The sequence below is a fragment of the Ambystoma mexicanum genome, chromosome 2q (genome assembly GCF_040938575.1).
Source record: "Ambystoma mexicanum isolate Mex_15411 chromosome 2q, UKY_AmexF1_1, whole genome shotgun sequence".
Lineage (NCBI taxonomy): Eukaryota > Metazoa > Chordata > Amphibia > Caudata > Ambystomatidae > Ambystoma > Ambystoma mexicanum.
In genome coordinates, this window is record NC_090924.1 from 522,132,133 (window position 1) to 522,152,440 (window position 20,308).

General features: G+C 45.1%; 1 protein-coding gene across 2 annotated transcripts in view; it reads left to right on the forward strand.

The window, feature by feature from the left end:
- The window catches only part of MICALL2 (MICAL like 2), a 316,518-nt gene that overhangs the window by 172,873 nt on the left and 123,337 nt on the right, over window positions 1–20,308 (forward strand). For both annotated transcript variants that reach the window (XM_069647644.1, XM_069647643.1), the window contains exons 4-7: window positions 1,156–1,349; window positions 1,750–1,880; window positions 3,079–4,641; window positions 4,915–5,144. In XM_069647644.1, coding sequence (XP_069503745.1) covers window positions 1,156–1,349; window positions 1,750–1,880; window positions 3,079–4,641; window positions 4,915–5,144 — 2,118 coding nt within the window. The remainder of the gene's footprint in view (window positions 1–1,155; window positions 1,350–1,749; window positions 1,881–3,078; window positions 4,642–4,914; window positions 5,145–20,308) is intronic.

Below are 20,308 nucleotides of genomic sequence, written 5' to 3' on the forward strand. Positions count from 1 at the left end.
ACGCCAGAAAATCCTCATCTTGGACAACCTCTGACTGAGATCATTTTCAAAGCCTGGTGCTTTGCACCTTTCATGGGTTTATACAAGTTGCTGCAAATCCTCTTCCTGCGGCAGCAGCTTACAATAGTCGTTGATGGTTTTCATGCCACTATTGGAAGGCGTAACGGTAGCTGTAGCTCTTCGTGGTTTGTCTGTTTGTTTTCATAGTCGAAAAGATACTATGTGTGTTCCGGCTTCAGTGCAGGAATGTGACAAGGGCTCCTTTATATACACAAACCACTCCCCAAAAGGGGTGCGTCATTGGACCTCTTTCGGTGCGACCAGTGGCGTAGGACTTCAAGGAAAAGGGGCTCTGAGGTGTTAAATCTCTACCTCTGGTTGGGACTTCTTATTCTGGGTTCAAAGAGGGTGGGACCTGAGGTCCAAGGTCAAAGGGGGAGTGGTTTCCAAAATGTAACAGATGGCAATGTTCCCATCTTGGTGTTGGAAAGGAAAGGAGTCCCTTTCCTCTAATAATACTTTTAGGGTGATGCGAAGGCTCTATGCAAAACACTTGTAAATGATGGTGGCAAAATGTGATCATGGGCTCCAGTAATTCCCATCACCCTTCAACCAATAACATCCCTGGGCTGAGTTGGAACTATTGGCTCTCCAGATGTTTTGGACTATGACTCCCATGTCCCCTCACCTTTGACTATACAGGATAGCCATGGTGGTAGTTGTAGTCCAAAACAACTGAGCGCCAAAGGTTACAGAGGTTTCATCTGTTGCAGTGGTGCATATTACACCACTGTTTTCGCATAGAAAAGTATAATGACCAATCAGCCATTTTACAGTTGAGGTTCCGAGCTGGCAGTAATGGCGCCCATGCCAAATCCAACTCTTCCTGTTGCGTTAATTGGCATGAAAATGTTTAGCCCCTGGGAAGATGGGTGACCTCTCTAACCCAGTGTTATAGGACCTGATGTGTTATTTCATGGAGTTTGTTGTGAAGCGATCGTCCCTTGATATTTTGTTGTTGTCATGCTGGTTTTGTGGTTTAGTGTTGAATGAAGCCTGGCTTTCTTGACACTACTTCTTTCATAGTGGAGTTTGTGAACTTTTCGTGTTTGGGTGGTTTGCTTGCTAAAGTCATGAACCTTTTTTGTCTTCCAGTTGGGGGCCTGGGTGGTATCAAACGACCTCCATCGGAGTCCGGTGATGAACCAAAAGAGAAGAAAATTCTTTCAGACACGAATAAGCCATCAGCCCCCAAGTCACCTCAAGCACAACCTTCGCCTAAGCCCCGGACTATCACATCTGTGCAGAAACACAGCCCAGTGACTGCAAACACTCCATTGAAAGTGCCAGTAAGACCTTTTGCATTCACGTTTTAGAATAGAGAACTACTTTCGTGTTAGGGACTGAAATGGTGCTAGCTAAGCAGGGCGTGCCCTCCACTAAAGCAAACCAGTATGTGTGGTATTCAGTAATATGGGGGGGAGGGGCATTATTTAGACTTAACCATGCTATGATGTTCTATATGGAACAAACCTGTTCAAAGATTGCATGCTCTGTTATCTTGTAGCTGAGTCAAATGACTTTGTGGAGGTTCAGGAGAAGATGCACCGTGGCTTGGAACCAGTCTGTGATGTAGTAGGGATGTCCATGATCTCTCCTAGCTCTTTTATTTCTCTGGGATTGTTGATGGTGAGCAATATTACACCTTCCTGAGGGTAAATCATCTTTTGTTTTTTTTCTATTTGCAAGGCCAGAGATCTTTCAGCGAACAACCGCCACAGTGGCACTGTTAGCAGCAACTGCGCCATGTGTGGCAAGCATGTTCACTTGGTGCAAAGGCACCTGGTGGACGGGAAGCTGTACCACCGGAACTGTTTCAGGTATGATGAACCTCCCCTTCCAATCCAAGGCAAATGAGGGCCTTCAAAATGGCGTGCATGATCTTCCTTTCGCAGTCAACATTTCGCTGTCGTATTCTGAAAGCTTACCCACCGTTTATAATTTTTTATCAAGATTGACAAATATTGCAGTAGATTAAAGTGGAGTGCATTTCACTGCATTGGCCATATAGGATGATCTCTTTCATAGTGTTATGTTTTAAGGGATGAGCGCTTTGCTTCTTAGTTAGTTCCACAGTGACAGACCTGTAACTGATGGCAGAGATAATCCCAAAACCTGGTTAAGGAACCACTAACGGCGTTAATGCCGCCTGTTATATAGAGCCTCCGCAGGTCATTATCGATCTCGGTGTGGGCTGCTAAAATACTACCCGACTCTCCTTCATCTGCTGGTTCCGGAATCTTGCTGACAAACCAAAAGGGTGATGTGGATGCTCCACCTTTCTCAACCACTATCCCCCATTTCAACCCCTTTGACACTGTGAGTAGAAAACACCCTGCTAGGCGGCTACATCACTCATCAAATTAGGGGATTGGCTGAGGAACTAAAGGAAAGGAAATGCAGGGATATTTTGTAATGTGGGCTGGGAGGCAGTAGGAGGCGCTGCTGCAACAGTGGTTGAAGCCTCCCCCTTTATTTTGTACATTGGAACAGCTGACATTCCAATGTGGTAATATAGCTATAATGGTCGCTGGCCTTCCTTTGCCATTACCCCTGATAATTGTTTTAAAGGATAAAGTCATAATTGTTCATAAAATGGCAGATGCGAACTGGAAAGTAATTACAGGCTTTTAGGTGATTTGCAATGGGGGAAGGCGGGGTGAAATGGGTAGGATCGTAGGGTGTTGGGGAAGACAACGGATGTGGAGGGAGCTGCGGGAAGTTGGTGACTGGGTGGGCAAAATGGCATGGAATCCAGGCGTTATTTATCACTGAAATATGCAGATGTTCAATGGACACTGATTGGCTGGACTGGCAGCCCGGGGTTCTAATGAGATGCAATTATTTGATTATTGTTCTAAAGTATTAACATTCCTCAGAAGAATGCGATCTAAATTGGGGCATAATTATAAGAAACCCACCATGCTGAGAATGTACAAAGTAATCTCACTTTGGTCGTGGGCCACTGTGATAGGCATTATGCTTCCCGATTTTCACTAAGAATTAACTTTTTTTTAGGTGCAAGCAGTGTGCTGGAACACTTCATCCTGGCACCTATAAGATTGGGTCTGAACCTGGAACATTCATCTGTACCAACCACCAAAATAAGATGTCCTCAGGCCTGGGCCCAACCACCAACGGACACTCTGCAAATGCCACAAATCTCTACAAACCTGCGCTGGGCCCTTTAAATTCCAGTCAACCAAACAATGTAGGTTTGACTAACACAAGTGCAGCAAACTCTAAAGTTCAAAGCGCACCACTTGATTCGCAAAGGTTAACTGAGAACTCATGGAAATTTGGGCAACAACCGAAAGTGAGAGCTCCCACAACCAGTTACAGCATTTCCCCACCCAGTGTTTTTAGTAGTGTTGCAACTACCAGTAGCACGGGTGCAGCGATCACTACAACCATCAATAAAACTCTGACTCCATTTAGTAGTTCCAGTCCTACTCCAAAGATCAATAGTCCTGTTGCTCACCCCATAAATAGAAGCGCTACGCCGTTCAACAGCTCCAGCACTACTGCAACCAGCAATAGCACTACTTCCACCAATAACTACAGGAACCCAATGAGCAGCAATGCCAGCACGACTATCTCCATCAGCACCAGCAGCAAAGGTAATGTTCTCTCCAGCACCAATGCCACTACCTCCAGCAGCAGTTACAAACCAAACTCTAATAGCACTACAACCTCCAGCTCTCAGGGATTTGCCACTGCTGTTCTCGGCAGTAAAGACAAAACGTCTGCTAGCAGTTACAGAACTACTGCCCCCAGTAGCAGCACCACTACTGCCCCCAGTAGCAGCACCACTACTGCCGCCAGTAGCAGCACTACTACTGTCTTCAGCAATAAGTACACATCGCCCTCAATCAGTTCTGCTGTTGCTCCCACCGGCAGAAGCACTACAACTGTCCCCATCAATAAAGGTAATGCTACCTTTAGAGATTTCAACACTCCCCCTGTCAGCAACAGTGCCACGTCAACACCTAGCAAAAAGGACCATACCCCCCCCAGCAGCTTCATCATTCCACCCATCAATAACAATCCTACTGCAGTAGCCAGTAGTAGAAGCACAGGTGCCCTAAGCAGTGACAGCACTACTCCTAGCAGCAGTACAGCCGTCAACATTAAAAACACTCCTCCCAGTGGTAGTAATATCACTGGTCTGTCTAGCAATTATGGGCCAACTACTTCCAGCAGCAACAGTACTACATCCATCAGTGTACCTTCTTGGCGACGGCCTTCCGCAGTGGTCCAAACTGAGAATACACAGCCTTCAAAGCCCTGGACAACATCAGCTGCCAAAACCCAGGAAGCTCGGGAGAAGTTTTTTCAGTCAACAATGGTCGTTGCCGGAGGAACAAGTGACGAAACACCGGCTGGAAATGACCAGCTCACAAACACAAATCACCCGGTGCAGGTGAAGGGGACTCCTGCTATTAATACTTCCTCTACCACTGGGAGTAGTGACAAAGACAAAGCAAGGAACCACCTTCTGAAGTCACTGCCCGGTTCTTCATCTGCATCAAGCATCCCCAGCGGAGGGGTTACTTCCACTAGTACCGCCCTTCCCAGCAGGTAGGTTGTTTATTTTCACTGCACAGGGAATGAGGTTTGTGCAGACTCATTGACCTCTGTGTGCAAACATTTGCGCTCGCTCTCTGTCGCTTTATATTTCATCTTGACTGGATTTAATTCAGATTTTGACTTGTCATTCTGTATAATTCTTGCTGTTGGGGCAACCAAAATACTGGTGCTTGTCAGGTAAGGGTCCAAAGGGTGTGCTGGACCCTTTTGAAGTGTGTGTTGGTCCATTCACCTTGACCGTGCTTGTGCTTAATTTAACTGCAGGCTTTCCTCGGATGCTTCTGACCCGCCCATCACCAGCACCAAAATAGAGTCTCCGAAAATTGAGCGCAACTCCAAAGAGGAGCAACCAGGATTAAGGCCTGCAAGACCACTTAGCTCTACAATTCAGTCCGGGGATGCGGCCGCAGGAAAGAATACAGCAAAGAGCCCTTCTACAACGGGCAATGACCAATCTAAAATTGGAGTAGGTCCGAAAGCCGAGACGCCAAAAGGTGAGCCTCCTAGAATTTCACTAAAGCTCTGTATCACTCGTTGTGCCTCATGCAGCTCAGCTCACTTTACTATAGCTCACATTTCAGTCCTGCCTATTTTGTATTGTATTTTGTTTAAAGAACGGGTATGTCAATTTCGATCAGCAATCTCTTGGAACAACACGTTTACAGATGGCGGAGGGATTCCCACAGAGGGTGCCTATACAATAGCAGAAAGAGCCAGAGTGAGCCAGTTCAAGAGGGTGTAAAAATAGAAGTGGCACATATACCCAGTAGCAAACAAAAGAAACAGGAAAAATACCTACTTAAGAACACAGGAAAGGTAGCATTAACCTAAGGGTGCAAGTGCTTCAAACTACAGAGGAGTACTATTTAAATATACAAAATGACATTATTAGGCGTCCCTGGTCCTTAGTCCGTCTTATTCAGTGTACAGTCTATGTAAGGAACCCACTGTCGTTCATCTCATGCACTATGGCCAGCTTGTTTGATTTGGTTTGTTGTCTTAAAGCATGGGCAGGATGGTAAATTAAGTACTACGGGTGGGCAAGGACCCTGGCCATTGAGTACAAATGCAGGTGCGACCTCACTGCCACAATAACAGTTACGTGGTCATGCATGCAACTGGTGTCGAGGCACACAAGTATTCCCAGTTCAGATGCTGCGACATGCAATATTAAATTTGTAAGATTGTGAAGCATACCAACCCCAGACAAAAGTTGTGAAAATTAGGAAGGCGTTGGACTGTTCTAGCTTTTACCTGTGAAAATCGACCACGTGATTTTGTTTCCTAAACCACTGCACCTAATTCATAAGGTTCACCGCCAGATCAAGTATAAACCCATCATCAATAGTCATGTTTTTATACCGTGGGTGTTTAGATGGAATTAAATGTTTTGACTGCAGGAAGGGGGCACGCCTAGTTCTACTGTCATTATTACTTATCCAACGTTTTTTAAACTATGGGTTTCCCAGGCATTTGCAGCTGCTGTGTCCGACCAAGCATCTTTTAAATATATGAATTATATGGTTTATTCCCCACAGCGTGGTCTGTGGACATTTCTTTATTTTTATTAGAAAAAGTGACTTTTGTTAGTTGGTCCTTTTTTGTTTCTTGAATCCCAATTTTTCCCGATTTTGGAGTGCTCTTCGAGAAAAGGTGTTTGCCTTTGTAGCTGTTTTTCCCATCCATCTAATTGACACTGACCTGTCTCCATCGACATTTTCAGCCCTTCATCCATATTCTTGACATCTAACAGGGCTTTGACACTCAATGTCTGACCAGTCCTTGACCTTGCTTTTTTCCTTCTGGAGTTAACTTAATAGTGCACTCCCAGTCTGACCAATGACGGCACGTCTCATTTCTCTATTCAGTGTTCCATTTACTATGATGGCAGCACTGCCTCTGCTTTCCCCATGCACCTATTGCAGTATTTAGGCAATTTTAGTTAATATGATGTATACACATATATCCTTTATATCCACTACATGTTTGCTGTCCTTTAATGTATCTTTGTCTCTGGAAAGAAAAAGATAGGTTTCACTGAATTGAAGCATAGCCCTCCCCCTTTTGTGTATCTAAATTGTTCTTTCTTGCACCTTCATTGATGTTAACCCAACAGGGTCCATGGTATCTTCAGATGCCATTCAGCTCAGCTGGACCAATCGGGCATGCCTTATGTTTATGCAACATGAATGACTGGGCTGTTAAGCCACGAACGATCGTGCAATCTCCAGACCAGTCCTTTCCCTATAAATGGCCATCTGGTGAGATTCCCGGACACAGTACAACCGGTCCGCACCTTCCTAAACCGCATCTTTTGCAGTGAAATGTAGCATTTTGATGAAACATTAAATTTAAGTTTAAAGGGGCAACCGTGGTACAATACACTGTAGATCACCCATCGCCCACATATAAAATGTGCCACAGTCTCCTGAAAGCATGCCGCATGTGAGGAATATTGTAGGCTTCTTAACGTGGTAATGAAAGATGACATGGGACAAACTTACCCCAACTATCAAAACCGTATTCAGAAAAGGTCAAGCGTTTCACGCCCGATACCGGAGCACATTCTCAGACAGTGGGAATATACAAGAGCCCTCAGACACAGCATCGAGACACTGTGTAAGTTAGAAAATTGTATAAGATTAGAGTCCAGAGACTAAAGACCTTACTCAAGTAGGTTCAACCTTTAGCATAGGTGGCATTTCTGCTCTGCCCATGTTTATCAGTAGGAAGGCTTCTAAACATACTTTATAAAACCCTCTCCCCAGTCATCTGTATTTATGGCATCCGGAGTTCACTTTAAAACCCAAGCAACCTCGAGAAATACATCCTGTTATAGGCTCCAAATAGCAGAGAGGATTCCTGGTTAGTGTTTGGCGAGCATCAGGTTTATAATCCAATGCTGATGTCCTAAATTAAGGAACCATTTTGACCACACACGTTTTAATGTGTGTCATGAGGAGTTCTCATTAGACCCTATCCTTACAATTAGATTCCACACAGTCTCCACTTTAATAACCTTGAAAGAGAATGATTGGAAAGGTCCAAGATATGAAAGCTGCAGCAACTCTGGAATGAGATTGACCGCTCCCTCTCGTGCTTGTTCACTTGCGATCCCACTCACGGTCTCCCACTCTCTTTTACTCCCTTTCTCCTTCTCTCCCTTTTTGTCTCATCCCGTCTCATGCTCTTTGACTTTGTGTTGTAATTAAGAGTAATTATGTGCTACATAATTACTCTTATGTAGAGGTGTGTATAAGCCCTGGCACATTCATGCGTAATTCCATTAAATACAAAGCACTTTGGGAATCACAACAAGGAAAGTATTTTTTTTCCTTTTTCTTATATCAAGGTTATATTTCTTAAACCTTTTCAGGGCCTGCCCCAGGGGTCCCGCATGCATAGTGTAAAATGAAAAACAGACAAGTTAAGGCATCCCCAGAATTTGGGGAGGAACTGAGATTTCCCCTGTAACGCCCTCCAAGTCAGACGTCCAATGGCCTAAAAGCCAACTTCTGTAAGACATGTAGGCCCTTGGGACACCAAGAGGGCTAGGATCTAAAGGTTCCCTTGTATATTTTGAGCATATACCTACTATGAAAACCTCTTGGAGCTACGAATGAAAATGTCTACTCAAATAAGAGTACGTTGCTTGGGATTGGTAGAGTTCAGTGTCAGGACCTGCTCTCTTGAATGTTTTGCCCCTAGCTTGGAAAATGTAAATGACATGATGATATTCAGACGACTTTAAATATTGATGTCTCTTATGTTGGACTACAAGGTAATTAGCCTGTGTAAGGGTGGAGAAGGGCGAGTCTGACACAGTGGTGGCATGGTGGTTGCCAAAGACTTTTATTAGATGAAAATAAAGGAGGTAAAAAAACGAACTCTCCTTAATACTAAGAGGGGTTTCCCTGCCTCAACTAAAAATACTATGGAAATAAAATTTAAAAAATACTATGGTACCTGTCAGGGTGTCCAAAGTAAAGAGTCCACCGTCCTGTGCCAAAAGCCCATTTCCTTCCTTTATTCTTGGAACTAAACAACGGAGGGGTTTTCAGCGGCTCCACGTTGACTGTGGTCTGAGGGGGATGCCTCGCTGCCTCAGGTTATTGTGCTGTTTGTAAACAACATAGTTCCAAGCTCACCAGGTTTCTCCAAAACACATTTCACAAGTAATGTTCCTTCTTCACTGTGATTTCTGTGGCACATAAGCTTCTTCAGCTCTTTGGCCGTGGGGAAGACTCCTTCCCCTCCGGTCCCAGTTCATGGTGTTTAGGGGGAGGGAGCCATCCCCCTTTCTCAGGTTTCTGGTTGCTGAAGTTTCTGTAGGGGAATGTCTTGCTTCCACTGTCTTTCTCTGGCTTTTCAAATTACACAATGCTTGATGGGGGAATGTCACTCAGGGCCAGTTCAACAGTTTCTGCACACCCGGGCACAGACAGCCTCGTCGTTGCCCCCTGTTGAAACCCATGACCTCCTTGAACCCCCCAAAACCAAATCCAAAAACTGAAGGGATTACATGCCTCGAGTCAAATTCATCAGAAACTCACCTATGTTTTAAGTGGATTACCTAGTTAATAAAATATAAACATTACACATCTATGTAACCTGTTTCCCCAAGAGGGTGCTATGACATTTTCACATTGTTTTTTGATTAATATATTAATTTTGAACGAAAATAAAGGAACATTATTTGTAAGAAAGTATTTATTTAATAAAATGATAACCTAGCACTTACATGGCCTTTTTGTTCTGTAAGAATGTGTCCAAAGTACATTCCCATGAAAGAACATTACGTGACTCGGCAACAGAGAAAACAAAAAGGCATCTAACAAACATCAAAATTCACTTAGCATTTCAGCTCATGCCCACACAGCAGACATATTCAAGTAATCGTAGACAGAATGAAATGAGACGCACCCAGTGAGTATATGCTTTCTACTGGCCATGCTGATGTGCCTGAAACACTGCCAAGATTAAACTATAATATACATCTAGATTTGCGTATTGCAAAATCATGTCGGAAAATTCCATCTCTTGAACCATTCCAGAATCAATGCTTAACAGTTCCAAATAATTCAATCTGGCTTCAATCATAAAGGTAAAACGGAGACAGTTAAGAGATATAACTTCTTCTCCTTTTATGGTAACTTGGGCAGAGGAAAGGCTATGCTCTTAAAAGGGGTGTGAAGGTGAACCATTGGTGTCCCAAACAACACAGGATCAAAGTCCAAAATAAAGGGAATGTCCAAGGTTCTATAAAAGTATATATTTGAATGAAACACACCACCTGTAATAGAAGGAATAGAAAATACACTACAAAATCCCACCCCAGAGGAAGAACAGAGAAGATGTAAGAAGGAACTTGCCCTCTTTGGAGTGGTTCCAAGCCTGGTAGGAGGATTACTAGCTACAAAAAGGATATGTCAATGTTGAAAGCAGGGGTGATCGTGACCTAACCAGTCTCTAGCACCCAAATGGCTCGAGGATTCAGTTCTTGGTGGGTACAGAGTAGAGGCGTATGTGGTCGCTTGGTGCAGCAGAAACAGTGCTCTCAATGACGCAGATCAGAGCGGTCCCAAGATTGCTTTGCAGTTGAGCCAGGCCGAGTCGGGCTTTAGCTGCTGGTTGGGGGTCGATGAGTGACGCTCCAACAGTTCAAGTGAGATGGCTACACTCATTGCAGTGGTGACTTTGGGGGCATTGATGTGCACGTTGATGAGGTGGCTGTTCAAGGGCCAGAAGGGTTGAGCCATGGTTGTAACACCTGGTCAGAGTCTGTGTGTGACTCGCCAGTGATTCGGATCTGGTCCAGACATCGAGCAGTCAATGTAGTTCTAGCAGGTGACAGGCTTAGCGAGGCACTAGGCAGCATCAAGCTGGTTCGAATGCAAGCAATAGTGCGACTATGTTGGAGTAGCGTCAACGCCTTCCCTCTCGTTCATGGTGCAATAAACATGGAGTGAGCGGTTCAGTAGGACAGCATGGCCCTCCAGCTGCTTTGAAAGCCCCGCTGAGGGAGAGTTGAAGACAGGATGGATCCGTACAGTGTCTGTGCAGAGTGATAGGTCCTGCTCCACAGCAAAGGTCACTTCTGATGTGCCCTCAGAGTGGTTAGAGGGCAGCCCTTCCTTCCACCTTGGACACCCTCGGGCTAAGGGCTTTGGAAAGCACAACTTTCCAAAGGAAGTCCAGTGAGTTCATCTCGGGTGAATCCTTGTGTCCTAATCTAAAGAAGGGGTGGTAGACCCCTTCTTTTAAATGCAAAGGTCCCCCAGTGATTGGACTAAAGTTAGCCTGACTTAGTTGTGCAATCCCTGTTCTTGAATGCAGTGGACTTTGCCATGCTGATGTCACACCCAAATTGCTTTGCTCCAGAGGAAGGGAAGGGGCGGGTACAGGAAATGGACAGAGAGAAACAAGATGTGGAAGTCTCCTACAATTGACCATGGCCTTATGAAGGCACGCAGACACCCCGGCCGGATCCAGATCTAAGCGGATCAACAGCTGGGTATCGTCTGCGTACAAATAGCACCTGATTCCGAGGGAGCGAATGAGGTGAACCAGAAGAAAGATGTAAATATTAAAAAGAATAGGGGACAAGGCAGAACCCTGGGTGACGCCACAACTCAGATGTGAAGGTTTAGAAAAGAAAGGAGGCAAGGAAAGAGTTTGGGATCTGTCTTCCAAGAAGGAGCTAACCGAAACACTGATCTGGGCCAGGCGCGTGATCAGAATGGCATGATAGATGGTGTCGAACGCCGCTGAAAGATCTAAAAGAATCAGCCGCCGACACTGCCCTGGTCAACTAGCCTGGCCATATCTTCCAGCACAGAGAAGAGAACTCTTTCTGTTCCCCTGCCAGGGCAAAACCCAAACTGTACAGTAGCGGAGAAACCAGTGACTCAAGAGGTTTCACGAGACAAGGGAGGAGAGAGATAGGACGGAAATGAGAAGGAAGAGATGGGTCCAAGGACGATTTCTTAAGAAGAGGAATGACAATAGCAGCCTTCAGCCGGGACAATTCCCAACTGACAGGAGGGACTAACCGCGGTTGTAATCTCACCTAAAAGTTCAGAAAATGGTTGTTTCATCACTCCGAATGGGAGTGGCTCCGCAGGGGAGCAGAACCTAATCTTAAACAGAGTTTTAGAGCTCATGGGCCTCATTATGAGTTTGGCGGTAGCCATGCTGGTAAAACAGACAGGCTGCCACCGGACTCGTGGGGATTTACCGGCTCCGGACTTGCCATAATCACTGGGGTATTTTAGCCCCGGTGGTCCGGTAATTCCAGAGCTGGCATTCCGTTAATCCCCATTCCCGTGGAGTCCCATAGTACTCCATCGGAATAGGGGCAGTGGAAACAGCAGCACCATGCGGTAATGGTGCCAGTGTTTCCACGTCCGTGTGCGGCCGGTAGCGGTACGCCCGCCAGGTCAGAGTTCTGGAAGACGATTGGGGCATTTCCAGCTGAAATCTGTACTTTGCCTAAGGAAAGATTATCTCTGCCTCGGGAGTAGGTATTTTTTTCACAACCTTCTGGTGCAAGTTTGAGCCGCATGTCATCTAGCGTCGAAATATCCCGTTGAGCACATTATATTTAAATATATATTTATTATTTATTTTGCATTTATTTCAGCGCGCGAAGCCCTCGTGTATATAGGTGCTAGTTACAGGAATGTGCATGCTACATAAGTGCATGAATAGAGCATATGTTTACATTCATATACAGGTATGTGTACACAGACTGGCAAAGCCTTGCCTCATGTTATGGGGTGCTACATCAGGCAGCAAGAGAGTCAGATAGGTGTGGTTTCACAGACTGGCAAAGCCTTTCCTCATGTTACAGGGGCTACCTCAGGCAGCATGAGAATAAGACATGAATGGCAGGGCTGCATCTCATGTTAAAATGGAGTTAATGCAAGAAGGTAAACAGTCTCAAAATCCTTAATGCCTTAATCCCCACGGTACAGTAATAGCTGGAAGTGGGATGATTAAGCAGATAAGGAGTGGCAAGATGCAATATTTACCTGAAGCATTCTAAGCATGGAAATGGGAAGTAAGCTTTTAAGAGCACCTAAGTGCAACATATAAATAACGGCACTCTGAGACATACAATCCTGGTGGAGATAAATGTTAGGCTAGAGCTGCATCAATCAGTAGATAGCGGTTGCATGTGCGCGCAGTGGTGGCGAGTATAGAGAGAGCGTCTAGGCAGGAGGAGGAAGAAACGATATACTTGGTCACTGCTTACCAGTGCAGCTGCTGGAAGTACTTGATATGAAGATGTAGGAGGTCCGGAATAGTGTTGTAGAATGGAGGTGCTCCTCCACGCTCAGACAGGAGCCTTGGTGAGGGACTTCGGGAGAGGGGCCAGCTATGGGCATCCACTCTTCTAAGAGCCTAGTCAATCCAAGGGCAGGGAGGTGGGCTTCAGGCCTGCATAGTGCAGGCAGCCACATCCGAGGCAACCCAGTAGCTTAGGGGCAACGTTCTCACCTTGGAAGCAAGACGACATAGAGCAACACAGGTGCGATCCCCGGGTCCGCGCTTAAAGACCTCTGGGTATTAAGCGCGTTATGAATAACCTATCATATCATAATCCAGCGGCCATGATGGAAAGGCCGTGCCGGGATGCTAACGAAGGAGCTCACAGGCTCTACAGCAAGCAGCCTTCTCTGAGGTGGAGGGGGGAGAGAGACATGTCTGCATTAATAGAGTCCACTTGGAACTAACAGTGCGTTTGGATAAATCCAGCGCTCCTTAATCCTAGCAGGTCATAATCACCTTGAATATTTTGGAAGGGTTTGCAATGGTGTATGGTGAAATCTGACCTTCCAGTGAGGATTTCCTTTGCGCAGAATAAAGATTACCCAGGTTTACAGCTCAGGGAGTCTTGATTCATTCTGTTAAAGACACAGAGGCAAGCATTATGCTTAACCTCTTTTATTGCTACTCTCCAGCAGCCTTTCAAAACGTGTACAATTTTCTTTTTTTCTTTTTTCAACTCTATCGAAAACTTAATCAGAAAACTGCAAGAAAAGACTACTGTTCCCCATAGATCTCTTCATAGTAGTTTTCCTGTCTGCAACATTAACCAATTAGGACACTCTCCTTCATCACGAGCCACGTCCTGCCTGGTCTCTTCCTCTTCTTTTGGGTTTCCTGAAACTGACACTTCCACATCCAAACAAACTCCATGAACGGAAAAGAACTGTGCAAAAAGCCAACTGAAGTCTCTCTCGCTAGCTGAACACGACCCTTTCCATAGACGTTTACGCTGGACTTCCTTCAGCGCATTAAAGCAAACTGCCTTCCATCCAAAAACGATGCTCATCCATTCTTCTGCTCCTGCCTGTAGTAAGAGCAAAATGATAATTAGGGAATGGAATATGCTCCATCTCCAGCGGTTTGACAAATACAATTCCTTAACTGCCATATGCATATTCTGGGAGGGATAATGCTTGCCACTGTGTCAAGACTCTGAGCTGTAAACCTAGTAATCTTCATTCTATGTCTAGACCGGGGGCAAGCATTATGCTTGCTCAAAGCTCCCCATAACTATTGCTGCGATAGTAGATACAGTTCTAAAATAAACGTTTTAAATGTGGAATCACTAGACCAATCAGCAGATTTAAGAATATCCTGTAATGAAACACCTTCTGTGAACGCTTACCGAATGCGCCCCAAATACTGTCACAACAACTGCAAAGGACATTATCTTTCTTAGCCATCTAGCAATGGTTGCCGATGCTATTGCATGAAACTGCTTCCTACGAAACACCCTGCGGCCTCACTTCCGCTGTTCTCTCATCACAATGCATTGCACTATGCATAGCTTAGAGTTCTCAGAAAAGTATGGATAGGATATGATTGAAGAATTTCCCTTGGTACACCGTACTACCTTAAAAGCTCCCCCTTCTGGATAAAACACCTTCCTGTTCACTTCCAGAGCTTTCACATCTGAAACCCTCTTGCATGACACTAGACAGAGCAACATGGCCACTTTACCTGATAATTGTTGTCCTGTAAGTAGTTCATTACACAGCCACTGAGTAAACAATAAACACTTAGTTGACGTCCCACAAAGTGGAATACTTGGGAGCAGGGGGTTTGCTAATGTTCACTCCTTTTGAGCATCCTGACAACTGCTGGGTTCTCACCCACTGGTGCACCATCCACCATGTCATGTACAGCCCAGATGGCTGATCTGTATACCCAAACTGTCCTGAACGCGTTTCTTTCGTTTGGTAGCCATACAAGGAAATTGAGCATCTGCACTACAGGGTCCGAAACTGGGTGAACACCTCGCTCTTCACACCAGGTCTCCCAAATTCGCCATGCTGCACTATAGCTCCTGATTGTAGACGGGGTCCAAGATACCTTGATGAACTCTGCAGCCCCTTGTGAATTTCCTGGTATGTTCCATCTAAGCTGGAAACTCTGCATGCTAGTCTTGTGAGGCTGAGATTCCACTAAGGGATGTACCACCCCCACTTGATCTGTCAGCAGGTCTCGAACAGGATCATGCATGGGAAATCTGCGGAAAGTTCCATCAGAACTGGAAACCATGCTTGTAACCGCCAGTGTGGTGTCAGTATCACTACCTCTGCTTTCTCCCTGCGTATCTTTGCTAGGATTCTCGCCAGCATTGCAAACGAAGGGCACGCATAATGGGTTGTCCCTGTTCACTAATGAAGGAACACATCTGTCCCCTGCGCTCCGGGGTCTAACCTTCAGCTTAAATATTTCAGCCTGGATGTGAAGTGGTCTGTGCCTAGTGGGGACCCCATGCATGCTGTAATATCGAGAATACTGCTCTGTTCAACATCCAGTCGCTGGAATCCTGTAAGTAGCAGGAGTTCCAGTATGCCACTCTGTTCTGCTTCCGAAAGGTGCTCTGCCGTAATCGAGATCTTTCTCTTGAGGCACTAGTGCCAGAAATCTTTTGCTAAATCCACCAACAGCTTGGACTGTGTGCCCCTAGCTTGATACAACATACTGCTGATATATTGTCCATCCTGAGGAGTATACAACAGTGCACCCTGTCCTTCGCGAATGAGCCTGCCAGTATTACTAAACAGTTGATGTCTAGATCTAGTTCTGCTTGGGACCATTTGCCCCCTGTAAGTAACTATCTGCATCTGGCTCCCCAGCCTGATCTCCTCGCGTTTGATTCTATCACGAGGTCTGGAATATCTCTGAATATTGCTCGGCTGTTCCATGCCTCCATGTTGTGCAGCCACCTCTGCAGCTCTATCTTGCTTTCTTCCTCTAGTGGTATCAGCTGATGATATTGTACTCCTCCTAGAAGGTGTCTTATCTTAATTCTCTGTAGCGCTCTCTGTCCCGGAAAAGATCACTTAAATTGATGATGCTAAAAGACTCACTACTCTGGCTAGCCTCTGAAGCTATATAACCTTTTTGAGAATCACTCTCGGCTCCTTTTTTATTGCTTTCATCTTCCAAACTGGCAATTCCAATGTCACTTTCCTGGTATTTACCATGAACTCTCGGAATTCTGCACGCCTGTTCGGAGTAAGATCGGATTGCTCTTTGTTCACCAGAAAACTCTCTCTCAGGTGGCCAGGGCATAGCCATTGCCTTTGAATCCAGACCTGGGGGTGGACTGGTGCGTGAGGATCACCTGGGTGAGGGCTCTTCGGGAGTGGGACACCTGATGCGAGACGTGGTATCCCCCTCCCTGTAACACATTTACCCCATCCTACCCAATGGGATATTTAGAAACTCTACCCTCCCCTTTCCCTACACGAACAGCCCGGTCTGGAAGAAAACTGACTCGCACCCGAGCAGTGTACCTGATATGTCCCACTACTATGGTCAGGCAAGTACTGGTAATCGCTCACACCTGACTTCCATTACACTTCCCAACACGGATAAAAGGCGGCGCACGAGAGCACAATCTGAGCGAGGCAAAGCACATGAAGGAACAGTACTTTCCCAACGGCAGCTGAACGAAGGAGGAAAGACTGCAAACCAAGAAGGGTAGGCAAGGAGGGAGAAACCCTTGACCTTTTCGGCGAGAAGCCATTACTTTCCAGAAACCTTCAGATTAGAAAGCTTAAGGTCAGGAAACCAAACTGAAGAATCCTGTATTGTGTGTTGGAGATACCTGGGGCCCTCCTCAATGGCTGACTGAGTCGGGGAGGAACAGCAGCCACGTGGTACCATCCTTGGCTCACAATCAAAAGCAGCTCCAGAGAGATCAACACAGCCGGTGAGTTGGGGAGACCGATGCAAGACCGGTTTGTGTTGAAGTCAAGGTTGCAAGTGGGAACATTGTATAACGAGCGCAAGAATGAAGATTGAAACACGTGTGATGAAAGACATGAGGAAAGATTAATTGTTGATGAATGTTTGAACATTAAAGGAGAAAGATACAATACCAGTGACAGAGTGGTCCGGCACCACAAGGGCGCTCAATCGAAGGTCTCTGTGGTATCCAGCCAAGAAGTGGCAGAGGATTGGCAAGAATATTGTGTGAAGTGAATCAGTGGTCCTGCGATGGTTTAAGCAAAACCCATCGCATATTCAAAGTCTTCTATTTATTTATTTTTATATCAAGAAGGAAACTTAGAAACTTAGATTACATGGTCTGAGCCCGAACGAGGGGGATCCATGGTTAACATTGGAAGCAGGAACTTTTCAGTAAAAATCCTGATAATAAAGGAACTTTGGTGCCTATTTGTTACAACAGGCCCTCTGCAGTAAGAGACTGTTATTGGAAAAGAGCCTTTGACAGAAGGTCCTGATACTTATGCTTTGAACAGTATCCTCATGTCAGAGAAGCCCAGAGTGTGTGCGAAGCTGGAACGTGCCATCTTGCCCCGTGCTGAAAACATTGGGCAGGGAAGCCAACTGCTGAACTATCCTGACATATTATTTCTTGAATACTTTTCTTTTGTGCATACATTATTGTCCCACACCATTTTGTATTTACAAGTAAGGATTGGCAACAGGTTTTACCGGCAAGTCTCCCGCCAAACTTCTAATGAGGCCCTTAGATTTAGGTTTAGATAGGCGTTTAACCAACCCATTGAAGTTCAATAAACACCCTTGAACTGTGATCACTTGTCTGTCTTCACTGTTTGATACCCTGCCGTCCTTACATGACCGACTGTTAGAAGTTACAGGACCGATTTATTTGACCGGCTGTTAGAAGTTACAGGACCGAGCCATAAACAAGGTCACATGAGTTGTGAATGTCAATTATGTAATCGCCATAATGACCACAACAGAGGGTAATAACATTACTAGAACATATTACAGACTAGAGACAAATTGAAAAAGCTTGGGTTTAGGACAGAGAGAGACATAATGTAGCCTGGCATTAAGAACAGAGACTTGTTTTTTTTTTAATTAAAATGTTTTCAACAAATTCTGAGATGGAAATCAATTGGGCAAAATCACATTTGATTCAATCGAAGGTAAGGAATTATCATCCATGTACTACGACAACGTCCCCTTCCTTACTCTTGGGATATCGAGAGGTGTGACACCCTCAATTAGCCCACGTCATTGGGCAGGGGACAGTCACATGCCACAAGATGACATGACCATCCATTTAAGGGCATTGCCAATGGACGCCTGACCTCGTGCAGTAAAGTGAACACCCTCCCCAAGGTAGGTTTGGAAAAATACAGAAACTGTTGTGTTCACTACAAAGTACTTCTGACTCTCCCCAGAGATCCTGACTGAAACATAGGTTACTGTAGTTCGCGTGCACCGCCTCGAATTTGTGGACATAGGCACAAAGAGAATCCATGATGCCGTTCTGGCTTTATGAAGTCTTGGTCCACCCACCCCATATTTCAACTAATACACAATCAAATACAAATTATATCTATACAGAAAAAAAGTCGGACTAATCTCAGTGGTCCAATCATTAACATGCACAGTTGTAAGCACCAAACATATTGATAGACACAAAGTATAAAAGGGCTGTTTTATAGCACAGTGATGTGAGTGTTTAGAGAAGGAGATTGCGTCTGGAAATTAGAGCAAGTTGACGGGTTAGGAAGGAGACTTTTGGTGAGTTTGAAGAGACGAGGGAAGCAAGATTGGAGCAAATAGAGAAGAAGTCGTCAGATAGAAGGATAAGGAGAGGTAGGTTGATAGAGATGATTAGGAGGAGATTACCAGTCATCAGGAGTGGGTATTGGAGAGTATCTGGAGATATAGGAGCTGGAGATTATCAGAAAGAGGTTGATGTGGAACATCCGTAGGAGGAGGGAATAGAACACGTTGCGGTGGTTTGAGTGGAACATCAGCAGGAGCTTGGGGCAGAAGAACAAGAAGAGATTGGAACAGATTATCAGAAGGAGGAGGTAGGCAGGAGGGGTCAAGAGGAAGTGCTGGAGGCTAAGAAGGTGGTATCTAGAAAGAACAGAAAGGAATGATGGGGCATGCTTGGCCCAAAGAAAGAGTTGGGGTTGGGACGCCAAACTGATTGGGATAAACTCAAGAGGGGTCATGGAACAAGTACATGCTGTAGTGTGGAGGAATAGCATGGCAAGGGGGATATGGGGAGTGGAGAAATTGGGGATGTAAAAGCGGGAGGTGATGAGAGCTTGTCAACCCTGCCAGGGGAAACTGAAGAAGGCAAAATGGGTTTGCTCTCTCTTAGTATCAAGGAGAAAATCCAAGTGCCCCTGTGCTTGCTGGAGAAAACTTGTTGAAAATTAGTCACCTGCAGCAATATTGGAGGTGGCTACACCCCACCCGAAGAGCACAATTTACAGAAAATATGTGAGGGAGACATGGACCTTGAACATAAGTGCAGTGGAGCGAGACCCTCAGAAGATTGAAATTCTTTAGAATAAGAACACATTGATTACTTGCATTATTATAGAGAGATCTTGCCATTTAATTATTTAGTTAGTTTCATCAGAGTAAGAAAAGAAGTTATCCTGACCACTACAAGGTAGAAATTCTTATTTTGGACTGTTGAAAGGAGCTTGTTTGAAAAACCCCACAGTAACTCAGAGTACCAAGGAGAGGGCAGAGGTGTAGGTAGAAGGTACGGGAACAGGATTATTGACTTTAGGCTGTACATCGTGAGGTATAAGTACATTAATAAAATATCAAGAGAACAGATGACCAAACATAAATTCATAATACAGTGATGAACACATGTTGACTGTGTTTGTCTGATTAATGGGTAGTCACTCCTAAAGATCCAGGAACTGATGCCAAATTACACATCCTGTATTGTTGTGTGTGTGAATTGTGGCCAGACTACACATTTCCACCCACCAGTCCTGAATTGTTCGGGTTTTAGGATATCGTACAGTTCCTCAAGTCTTTTCTTTTTTGCGATCAGCAAGCGTCTGATTCATCATGCCCTATGGGACTGGGATTGACAATTGCATTCTCAGATGTAATTTGGTAGAATTGTAAGGGATTCTGTTGGACTTCCACTGTAATGTTACAATAAGTCTGTTTTCTTACCGTTTGCTGGCCTTTCAAGCTTAACCATTCAGAAATGTGTGCAACATGTTTTCTCTTGGCTGCCTAAAGTTCTTTCATTCATAATTTGGGACTACATGAGGTTTATGCATCGTCTGTGTTCACCTTTATGTTGTACACGGGATGCGTTGTTGAGTTTTAAGCCCGTTGCAAGCTGGTGCCTATT